The 12,481-nt window shown below is 43.2% G+C and overlaps 1 protein-coding gene across 2 annotated transcripts in view; it reads right to left on the bottom strand.

Moving 5' to 3' along the window:
• The window catches only part of gas7a (growth arrest-specific 7a), a 37,454-nt gene that overhangs the window by 20,956 nt on the left and 4,017 nt on the right, over positions 1-12,481 (bottom strand). Inside the window, exons 2-3 of one of the 2 annotated variants that reach the window (XM_062984740.1) lie at positions 11,741-11,826; positions 9,335-9,403 (exon numbers count right to left, since the gene is read on the bottom strand). In XM_062984740.1, coding sequence (XP_062840810.1) covers positions 9,335-9,403; positions 11,741-11,803 — 132 coding nt within the window. In that variant the 5' untranslated portion in view covers positions 11,804-11,826. Of the gene's footprint in view, positions 1-9,334; positions 9,480-11,740; positions 11,827-12,481 lie in introns of those variants that run through there. The other variant, XM_062984739.1, reaches the window with a different exon arrangement.

Genomic DNA, 12,481 nt, shown 5'->3' with positions numbered 1-12,481 from the left:
CTTTCATGCTGTTCTTTTAGGTGATGGTGTGTTAGTGTGTGTTGTGCTGGTATGAGTGGATCAGACACAACAGCGCTGCTGGAGTTTTTAAACACCTTACTGTCACTGCTGGACTGAGAATAGTCCACCAACCAAAAACATCCAGCCAACAGCGTCCCGTGGGCAGCGTCCTGTGACCACGGATGAAGGTCTAGAAGATGACCAACTCAAGCAGCAGCAGTAGATGAGCGATCGTCTCTGACTTTACATCTACAAGGTGGACCAACTAGGTAGGAGTGTCTAATAGAGTGGACAGTGAGTGGACACAGTATTTAAAAACTCCAGCAGCGCTGCTGTGTCTTATCCACTCATACCAGCACAACACACATTAACACACCACCACCATGTCAGTGTCACTGCAGTGCTGAGAATCATCCACCACCTAAATAATACCTGCTCTGTGGTGGTCCTGTGGGGGTCCTGACTATTGAAGAACAAGGTGAAAACAGGCTAAAAAAAGTATGAAGAGAAACAGATGGACTACAGTCAGTAATTGTAGAACTACAAAGTGCTCCTATATGGTGGGTGGAGCTGATTAAATGGACAATAAGTGTAGAAACAAGGAGGTGGTTTTAAAGTTAGCCTTCGCTCTCCATATGCATCAATGAGCCTTGGCCGCCCATGACCCTGTCGCCGGTGTACCACTGTTCCTTCCTTGGACCACTTTTGATAGATACTGACCAGTTTTGGAGATGCTCTGACCCAGTCATCTAGCCATCACAATTTGGCCCTTGTCAAACTTGCTTAAATCCTCACGCTTACCCATTTTTCCTGCGTATATATACTGTATATATATATCATATATAACAGGTGCTGTGACGAAGAGATAATCAGTGTTATTCACTTCACCCGTCAGTGGTCATAATGTTATGTCTGGTCTGTGTATTCGTCAACAGTAGTCGGTCAATCATGTCTGTGCCCATGAACCCAACGTTATCATACTCTGAAGATGCTGAAGAACAAATACAACCGACAATAAGTACATGTAGTATCACTCCAATGATGCAACCAAGCTGGACGGTCCGGTAAATAAAACCAAGTCCATGATTGGACGGTCAGATGAGCACAGACTGCAGTAAAGAACCTGTAGTGGAGTAAAGTACCGCTGAAAACATACACAAGAGCAGATGCCATATACACACATCGCAGATCCCATCGCTGACTGCAGACTCCTCGCTCCCTGTTGCTAAGCAACAAATTGCATTCAACATGGACGCATGCTTTTCCTCCTCCAGCGAAGGAGCTTAGTTCTGTACTCTAACGACCTACAGCATCTGCGTACTCGGCTGGCTTAAACACCAGTCGCCAATCCAGTACGTGCAGCCTTGTCATTGCACCAAGTTGTATTAGACTTGCTCTAAGCCCTGTCCAGATCACCTGGAATTGAGCAACAAGTGCCAGTGGGATTGAGGGATTTAGACCTAATGCGCCTGTATCATTCCCACTATTTAAAATGCTATTCAGTCTGTATCGACACGTCAGTTTTTTCGTCTGACTGGGCCACATGAACGGAGGAGACAGGGACAGCTCTGCCTTTAAACCCCCCCTCCACACACACACACAAATCCGAGTCCACCATATTGATCGGTGGCTGCTTTGATTACCGTTGTCATGGAAAAATGTTTTTTCAAGCCTCATTTGATTCCGTTTTTAATACAATACTAATAAAAATGCTGGTGGGCAGAGTGGGTGTTGCACAGCAAAATAGGCCATGGAGACCTGGGTTCCATTCCTGCCTCCACTAACTGTTTGAGTTGTTGTACATGTTCCGCATGTGTCTGTATGGCTTGCTAGTAATGTCACTAAGGATAAGTAAACAAGTGTGTATTTCTGCCTTGCACACTGTTATTAGGTGCCACTGGATCCACAGCAACACTGACCAGGATCAATCTGTACAATTTAGACATTTGTACTATTATAATACCACAGCAAAAGCAGAAGCGCTATTAAACACAGTTTTTATTTATTGTAATTATATTAATCATTAATCTGTGTTACACATGTAATTCTGATCATGGTCCCTGTGGGTCCGAAGCCTGATCGTAAACAGTAGGCAGAACGTAGAGTTAAAGAATGCCAATCCACCACAGGGCATCAGTTAAAGGCAATTTAGAGTAATCACAGTAACTACTGGCGGGTTGGAGGTAACTCAGAGGAATGGGAGAAATCCCACACAAACGTTGAGAACATGCTAAATTTTAAACAGATTGTTACCGTGGTTTAAACCAATATAAACCAATATATTTATATTACATCAAGTCAAACAGGAAATATAGAGCAAACACTTTTATATATGGAATGAAACCAATATATATGGAATGATAACCGATATATACGTATATATATATGGAACGGAAACTGATATATATATATATATGGAATATAATATGTTTTATTCCATATATATCAGTCTCATTGCATATATATCAGTTTCATTCCATATATAATTTTTTGTTCCATATATATTTATATCAATTTTCATTCCATATATACAGTGTATCACAAAAGTGAGTACACCCCTCACATTTCTGCAGATATTTAAGTATATCTTTTCATGGGACAACACTGACAAAATGACACTTTGACACAATGAAAAGTAGTCTGTGTGCAGCTTATATAACAGTGTAAATTTATTCTTCCCTCAAAATAACTCAATATACAGCCATTAATGTCTAAACCACCGGCAACAAAAGTGAGTACACCCCTAAGAGACTACACCCCTAAATGTCCAAATTGAGCACTGCTTGTCATTTTCCCTCCAAAATGTCATGTGATTTGTTAGTGTTACTAGGTCTCAGGTGTGCATATGGAGCAGGTGTGTTCAATTTAGTAGTACAGCTCTCACACTCTCTCATACTGGTCACTGAAAGTTCCAACATGGCACCTCATGGCAAAGAACTCTCTGAGGATCTTAAAAGACGAATTGTTGCGCTACATGAAGATGGCCAAGGCTACAAGAAGATTGCCAACACCCTGAAATTAAGCTGCAGCACAGTGGCCAAGATCATCCAGCGTTTTAAAAGAGCAGGGTCCACTCAGAACAGACCTCGCGTTGGTCGTCCAAAGAAGCTGAGTGCACGTGCTCAGCGTCACATCCAACTGCTGTCTTTGAAAGATAGGCGCAGGAGTGCTGTCAGCATTGCTGCAGAGATTGAAAATGTGGGGGGTCAGCCTGTCAGTGCTCAGACCATACGTCGCACACTACATCAAATTGGTCTGCATGGCTGTCACCCCAGAAGGAAGCCTCTTCTGAAGTCTCTACACAAGAAAGCCCGCAAACAGTTTGCTGAAGACATGTCAACAAAGGACATGGATTACTGGAACCATGTCCTATGGTCTGATGAGACCAAGATTAATTTGTTTGGTTCAGATGGTCTCAAGCATGTGTGGCGGCAATCAGGTGAGGAGTACAAAGATAAGTGTGTCATGCCTACAGTCAAGCATGGTGGTGGGAATGCCATGGTCTGGGGCTGCATGAGTGCAGCAGGTGTTGGGGAGTTACATTTCATTGAGGGACACATGAACTCCAATATGTACTGTGAAATACTGAAGCAGAGCATGATCCCCTCCCTCCGGAAACTGGGTCGCAGGGCAGTGTTCCAGCATGATAATGACCCCAAACACACCTCTAAGATGACCACTGCTTTATTGAAGAGGCTGAGGGTAAAGGTGATGGACTGGCCAAGCATGTCTCCAGACCTAAACCCAATAGAACATCTTTGGGGCATCCTCAAGCGGAAGGTGGAGGAGCGCAAAGTCTCGAATATCCGCCAGCTCCGTGATGTCGTCATGGAGGAGTGGAAAAGCATTCCAGTGGCAACCTGTGAAGCTCTGGTAAACTCCATGCCCAGGAGAGTTAAGGCAGTTCTGGGAAATAATGGTGGCCACACAAAATATTGACACTTCAGGAACTTTCACTAAGGGGTGTACTTACTTTTGTTGCCGGTGGTTTAGACATTATTGGCTGTAAATTGAGTTATTTTGAGGAAAGAATAAATTTACACTGTTATATAAGCTGCACACAGACTACTTTTCAATGTGTCAAAGTGTCATTTTGTCAGTGTTGTCCCATGAAAAGATATACTTAAATATCTGCAGAAATGTGAGGGGTGTACTCACTTTTGTGATACACTGTATATCAGCTTCATTTCATATATATCGGTTTTCATTCCATATATATATATATATATATATCAGTTACATTCCATATATATATTGGTTTTCGTTCCATATATATCGGTTTTCATTCCATATATATCGGTTTTTGTTTCATATATATCAGTTTCATATATATATATACAGTGTATCACAAAAGTGAGTACACCCCTCACATTTCTGCAAATATTTTATTATATCTTTTCATGGGACAACAATATAGAAATAAAACTTGGATATAACTTAGAGTAGTCAGTGTACAACTTGTATAGCAGTGTAGATTTACTGTCTTCTGAAAATAACTCAACACACAGCCATTAATGTCTAAATGGCTGGCAACATAAGTGAGTACACCCCACAGTGAACATGTCCAAATTGTGCCCAAAGTGTCAATATTTTGTGTGACCACCATTATTATCCAGCACTGCCTTAACCCTCCTGGGCATGGAATTCACCAGAGCTGCACAGGTTGCTACTGGAATCCTCTTCCACTCCTCCATGATGACATCACGGAGCTGGTGGATGTTAGACACCTTGAACTCCTCCACCTTCCACTTGAGGATGCGCCACAGGTGCTCAATTGGGTTTAGTCCATCACCTTTACCTTCAGCTTCCTCAGCAAGGCAGTTGTCATCTTGGAGGTTGTGTTTGGGGTCGTTATCCTGTTGGAAAACTGCCATGAGGCCCAGTTTTCGAAGGGAGGGGATCATGCTCTGTTTCAGAATGTCACAGTACATGTTGGAATTCATGTTTCCCTCAATGAACTGCAGCTCCCCAGTGCCAGCAACACTCATGCAGCCCAAGACCATGATGCTACCACCACCATGCTTGACTGTAGGCAAGATACAGTTGTCTTGGTACTTCTCACCAGGGCGCCGCCACACATGCTGGACACCATCTGAGCCAAACAAGTTTATCTTGGTCTCGTCAGACCACAGGGCATTCCAGTAATCCATGTTCTTGGACTGCTTGTCTTCAGCAAACTGTTTGCGGGCTTTCTTGTGCGTCAGCTTCCTTCTGGGATGACGACCATGCAGACCGAGTTGATGCAGTGTGCGGCGTATGGTCTAAACACTGACAGGCTGACCTCCTACGTCTTCAACCTCTGCAGCAATGCTGGCAGCACTCATGTGTCTATTTTTTAAAGCCAACCTCTGGATATGACGCCGAACACGTGGACTCAACTTCTTTGGTCGACCCTGGCGAAGCCTGTTCCGAGTGGAACCTGTCCTGGAAAACCGCTGTATGACCTTGGCCACCATGCTGTAGCTCAGTTTCAGGGTGTCAGCAATCTTCTTATAGCCCAGGCCATCTTTGTGGAGAGCAACAATTCTATTTCTCACATCCTCAGAGAGTTCTTTGCCATGAAGTGCCATGTTGAATATCCAGTGGCCAGTATGAGAGAATTGTACCCAAAACACCAAATTTAACACACCTGCTCCCCATTCACACCTGGGACCTTGACACATGACACCAGGGAGGGACAACGACACATTTGGGCACAATTTGGACATGTTCACTGTGGGGTGTACTCACTTCTGTTGCCAGCTATTTAGACATTAATGGCTGTGTGTTGAGTTATTTTCAGAAGACAGTAAATCTACACTGCTATACAAGCTGTACACTGACTACTCTAAGTTATATCCAAGTTTCATGTCTATAGTGTTGTCCCATGAAAAGATATAATGAAATATTTGCAGAAATGTGAGGGGTGTACTCACTTTTGTGATACACTGTATATACAGTATATACAGTATATTACAATGCACATGTCAGTGCAATTCTAGTATTACTAATGTACGTACATAAGGATTCAGGCCTGTGTCATCACCAATACTGATACTCAGTATCAGATCTGATTAGTGTTTACTCCCAGTTACTGAGTTATTTAAACATGCAGTTCATATGTTCAGGCTTTTCAATTCAACTACCACCTGCTCATATGCTATATAGGGATTCAATCCTAAAATGTGCAAATATGCCTTTAAAAACTTCATAGGATTTCTGGTTTGAAAACGATCCAAATAATCCTTTCTCTTTTTCTCATCCAGATTTTTTCTTTCTATATGTGTGTGTGTGTGTGTGTGTGTGTGTTTCAATTCAACACCCATTAATCACTTCTGCTGCCTTTGTCACCATGGAAACTAGACCAGCCAAGTCTTCCACCATTCCCTGCTGCAGCTCTCTCTTGCTTTCTCTTGGTTTCATGGTAATGATGGACAGCTCTGTTATCCTATCGGGGCAAGAGGTTTCCCTTTCCCAAATTATCACTCTCTAGAACATATGACATTTTTAACTTTGTTCTCTCTCTCTATCTATCTGTCTATCTATTTAAGGAAAATAAATCACTGGGTATATTTAGACTTAGGAACGTTTAATTAAACATTAGTTTAAGTACATTGTGATATACAGCTCACTTGACTGTGGACAGGGTCAACCATGTCCCAGCCATTTACAATTTCGCTTGACCTGTTTTTTGGTGGTTCTTTCAGGAGGAGGTGTGATGGCCCTTTCTGGAGTGGACCCCACATTTGGACATGGTGGGGTGCCAGTGGTGCATTGCCATGTCTTGCTCGTTTCCACAGGTACTCTGAGTAGTCATATTTTGACAGCCATGTTTCATTTCTGCTCTATCCCTTTTCTATCCACTTTCTCAGTTGCGGGCTGCGAATGGTTTTGCATCTTTTATTTGTTACTTGGTTTTTATTATTTTGGCTTTGCTTTTTTGGTGGTTCTTGGGTTCTTGGGTGGTTCTACACCTGAACATGCACACAAATTTCCTCTTACCATGAGGTGGCAGTTTGGGTTTTGTCAGTAGACCACTGTTCGATCTACTTTTCAACTGGCACAATTAAACTACTACTATTTACATGGGTGCAAAGAAGTCAACAGCTATAGTCAATCAAAACCATTCCCTCATTCACTGTATGTTTTACCATCACTATATCTTTTTAAGTGTCACAATGGGTCCGATTTACTGGGATTTACTGCCAGTCCATTACAAGGCAAACACACACACCTGACTGCATGTCTTTGGACTGTGGGAGGAAACCCTCGCAGACACAGGGAGAACATGCAAACTCCATGCAGAAAGGACCTGGACCGCTCCACCTGGGAATCGAACCCAGGACCTTGATGCTGTAAGGTTAAATGATTTATGTTTATGATAGAACTTTCTACACCACACAATTAATATATCAATATTAACCGCAGATGTAGCATAATGGTTAAGGTACTGGACTAGTAATCGAAATGTCAGTGGTTCAAGCCCCATCGCTGCCAGGCTTCCACTGTAGGGCCCTAAAAATAAACAATTCAATTTCTACCCAAGCATTACCTGTTTATGAACCTTCAATTGAGTGTAATTAGATAATATACCTCTACACGGGTACTAATTGGCCAGAGTGATGTGTTTATAAAGAGTGGAGCAAGAAGGTCCTGGGTTCGATCCCCGGTCCGGGTCCTTTCTGTGCAGAGTTTGCATGTTCTCCCCGTGTCTGCGTGGGTTTACTCCGGTCCAAAAACATGCAGTAAGGTTAATTGGAGACACTGAATTGCCCTATAGGTGAATGGGTGTGTGTGTGTGTGTGTGTCTGCGATGGACTGGCGCCCCATCCAGGGTGTTACTGTGTGCCTTGCGCCTGTTGAAAAGCTGGGATAGGCTCCAGCACCCCCCCCCACCTGACCCTAAATGGATAAGCGGTTAAGAAAGTGAGTGAATGAGAGTGAGTGTTTAATGTAATGTACCACTAGGTAGTTGTAGCCTAGTGGTTAAGGAACTGGACCAGTAATCAAAAGGTTGCTAATTCAAGCCCCACCGCTGCCAGGCTGCCACTGTTGGGTCCTTCAGCAAGGCCTTTTACCCTCAATTGCTTAGACAATATACTGTCAATATACAGTACTGTAAATGCCGATGTAAAATGTATAAGTATTTATTTCTTCTAATCAAATCCAACCACAGATTCATTCCTGTGATGTAAATATGATTCACAATGTTGGAAAAGATGACCTGTGGCATATAGATCCATGTCACTTGACCTTCTGCAGGCTGCGTGGGCACAGGCATGTAGCCTCAGAGCGCACACAACCACACACACACTGGATGCAGCCACTACACGACATCTGACGTCTCTCTGCAGCCTTACACATCTGACCACAACTTTACGCTTTCTAATTTTACAGATTGCTGAGCATCTCGAGCATTAACCATGTCGGATATCAGAGATTTTCAGTCGGTGCGTAGCTTGAGATGCCATTCAATGCACTGCATTGACTAAAATAAGACCAGTCTTGAGTGCCAAGTGATCGTTGAAGACCTGAAGCTCCTTAAGACGATGTTGCAACAAAAGTCTCTGAGAAAAGCAGCAAATCTGTAGCAATCCTAAACCCACAACAAATCCAGGAATCCATTGCAAAACAGCAATCATGTTAATCCCAGAACTTGAAAACACACCAGCGCTGAGGTAGAGAAGAATATTTATAAACCATCTGATTAGTCTCCAAAGTGAAAAGTGACGTTTAAACCCTTGGAACTGTTGAATGATTGTTGATAATGAATCTAATTTTGCCTCACTTGCCCTAATCCATAATCCAATACTGACTGGGAGGTGGGGTCTGAAAACGTCAATACAATCAACCCCAACACGAAATGCGCACATAATATCTCCATCAAATAATATCTATATACTATAGCATAGCCTTAACATACTATAGCATAACAATTCTATAACTAGTATCATCGGTGGTATAACCATATCATAACCATCATATAATAAGCATATCTGTATCTACAGTGATAATGGCATGGTCGTATGTTTGGTACATTCTGTATCATAAGCTTAACATGTCTTGTTAGTAATGTCGATGGCACGGCCATATCATAAGCATATTTTTGATATATTTTGTAATACAAAGATCATGAGAATAGCCAACTGCATATTTGGTCATAGACTTAACATCTCTATAACCAGTAATGCCAACATAACAATCTATATGTAGTAACATCAATATCAAGTGCATAACACTTCTATACCTAGTTATACCAACAGCATTATGTATTAATCAATGCCCATACCTTTGGTACATTTTTGCATTGCATTGTTTACATGATTTAGGGGGGTTGCAGTTGCTTATTACTTACTGTGGTTTTAGTCTCCTTGATCTCCCTCTCCTTGTTCTGTCTCCTGGCTGGAGAAACAGACCCAGGGCTCTGCGAGGAGAGACAAGAAGCATCATCGAAACTGCCCTCTGTGTCAAAGCTTTCCTCCATCTCCATCTCTCAGGTCCTCTCTTGACTCCTTCTGCCTCACTCTCTGTCGTTACTACGGCTCGAATCCCTGGTACAGATGCCTGCCCGCCTCGGTTGCCGTGGTGAGCAGCGCAGAGTGGGCTGTGTGTATGTGCGTGCGAGGGTGAACGCGTGTGTGGAGAGGGAGGTTCGAGGGGGGCGTGTCAGGGCTCTCGGAGAGCCTGAGCAAAGGGGGTTTCTGGGAGCGCAACAGCAACGAGGAGTGAGTGGGTGAGTGGAGATGTGACACACCTACCGTTTTTTAATATAATGTTTATGTGATGTGTCTGTAGTGTGTGGGTTACCGTACAGTTCTCTCAAAACTGACTTATAACTGACTGATAGACATCTAAGGCAGTTTACTGTATGTTTGGGCAAAAAATTTATGAAAACAATGATGCAAAACAGTGAAACAAAAGACAAAACCAGGTCTTAATAGAACAGGTAGAAATGGCTGTGTTTGAGGGAGGAAGGTCAACTGGGCTTCATTCATGCTGTACAAGTTGTACAAATGGCAAGAAAATTGCAGTAGGAGAATTGGCAATATTTTGATTGTGGGAAACAAGAAAAAATAAATAAATAAACGAGTAAATAAAATTCTACAATGTAAAATATGGTTGATTGGTGTATACACACTAATCAGCCATAACATTAAAACCACCTTGTTTTTACACACATTGTCCATTTTATTGGCTTACCATATAGAAGCACTTTGTAGTTCTACAATTACTGACTGTAGTCCATCTGTTTCTCTGCATGCTTTGTTAGCCCCCTTTCATGCTGTTCTTCAATGGTCAGGACCCTCCCAGGACCACTACAGAGCAGGTATTATTTGGGTGGTGGATCACTGATGAAGGTCTACAAGATGACCAACTCAAACAGCAGCAATAGATGAACGATCATCTGACTTTACATCTACAAGGTGGACCAACTAGGTAGGAGTGTCTAATAGAGTGGACAGTGAGTGGACACGGTATTTAAAAACTCCTGCAGCGCTGCTGTGTCTGATCCACTCATATCAGCACAACACACACTAACACACCACCACCATGTCAATGTCACTGCAGTGCTGAGAATGATCCACTACCCAAATAATACCTGCTCTGTAGTGGTCCTGTGGGGGTCCTGACCATTGAAGAACAGCATAAAAGCAGGCTAAAACAGTATGTAAAGAAATAGATGGACCACAGTCAGTAGTTGTAGAACTATGAAGTGCTTCTTTATGGTAAGTGGAGCTGATAAATAAAAAAATAATGGTACTAAAAATCGTGAATAGAAGGAGTTGGCTTGGACCAAAACGATACTGAAAGGATAGTAAGGGAGACTTAAAAAGCCCTCCTGTGGTGTCTCTATTTGTGTATTTCAATATAAAAGGAGGAGAGAGGGTAAGGAGATACTGTGTGGCTGTGTGATAAGTACCAAGAGCCTAATGATTGGAGGAGAACTGAATACGAGATGCGCCATCGAGCCCCCATGAAGACAGCCTTGTATAGGTATGTGTAAAAAAAAATAATGCTCGTCTGTCTGGGACGTCTGGGTTTCGTACAGTTTGTGACGGTGTGAAACTGAGAGCGAGTGCAGGTGCTATATTTACACACAAATTCATCAGCAGACATTATCGCCCCACGTTTGAGCCCATTTTTTCCATCATGCTTATATCTGAGCACAACACCTAACCTCGACTTACTACCTCCTGGTGACCAGGTATAGCAGGGGCGCAGCCAGATAAACATACACACGTGATCCAAGACGCACCACAACAACCCATCCACACCCTCGATTTCTTACCTTCCTTTGGAACATGCTGGCCGCTCTGTCTTATACGACCCGGCAAACCTCTTTTTATACGTATGATTCCCACTTAGTCTTGTATTAATCTGGCCTCGAATCAGGAACTAACCGTGCCCCAGTGCCCAAAAGCAGGACGCCCATATGTCCTCCTTGCCCCGCCAGTCTGCTCTCTGGCATGCCCCCACTCTTACCACACTGTGTCCGCCAGGTGTCCACGTGACCTGCCCAGGGTCTGATTTAACTTGGTCTAATTTCGGCCAACACAATCAAGTTTCTCAGGCTTCAAGTCGATATTAACTGGTCTAACTGGTCCAACAGCTCAGAAATCCAGTTAAATCAGGTGTGTTAGATGAAGCAGGACGCATTTGTAGAGTCTCTCCAGGACTGGAGTCTGACACCTCTATTCTAAGCACTGCAGCAGACAGACATACAGATCGACCCTCTTGTTGTGTCTGAGCAGGACTGTACCTGGCTGTTTACGCTGGCTTTCCGAACCATCCTGTCTGCCTTCTGTAGCTGTTTCACTGGCATGTCAGGAGTCTGGCTTCTGTTTACTGAAAATACATGAAACAACAAGAACTTAACAACGATTCATTCAAATAACAAAATAAAATATAATATACACTGAACAGGCATAACATTAGTTATGATGGACTGTAGTCCATCTGTTTCTCTGCATGCTTTGTTGCCCCCCTTGAATGCTGTTCTTCAATGGTCAGGACTCTCCCAGGACCACCACAGAGTAGGTATTATTTAGGTGGTGGATCATTTCTCAGCACTGCAGTGACACTGACACGGTGGTGGTGTGTTAGAGTGTGTTGTGTTGGTATGAGTGAATAAGACACAGCAGCGCTGCTGGAGGTTTTAAACACCACACTGTCACTGCGGGACTGAGAAATATCCAGCCAACAGCGTCCCGTGGGCAGCGTCCTGTGACCACTGATGAAGGTCTACAAGATGACCGACTCAAACAGCAGCAATAGATGAGCGATCGTCTCTGACTTTACATCTACAAGGCGGACCAACTAGGTAGGAGTGTCTAATAGAGTGGACTCAGTCCACCACTTGGGTGCAAGTACAGAGAAGAGCCTTGAAGCTTGTCTTCCTTGAGTTCTGAGTGGAGGATCAAGCCGAGCGAGACGTGGCTCGGAGGTTGCGTGGTACAGAACGGGTGTGATGAGTTCTCTAAGGTAGTTTTAAGGTCCTTTT

The sequence above is a fragment of the Trichomycterus rosablanca genome, chromosome 22, assembly GCF_030014385.1.
Source record: "Trichomycterus rosablanca isolate fTriRos1 chromosome 22, fTriRos1.hap1, whole genome shotgun sequence".
Classification (NCBI taxonomy): Eukaryota; Metazoa; Chordata; class Actinopteri; order Siluriformes; family Trichomycteridae; genus Trichomycterus; species Trichomycterus rosablanca.
The sequence above is the reverse complement of the archived record's forward strand: the minus strand, read 5'-3'. Positions and strand labels throughout refer to the sequence as shown.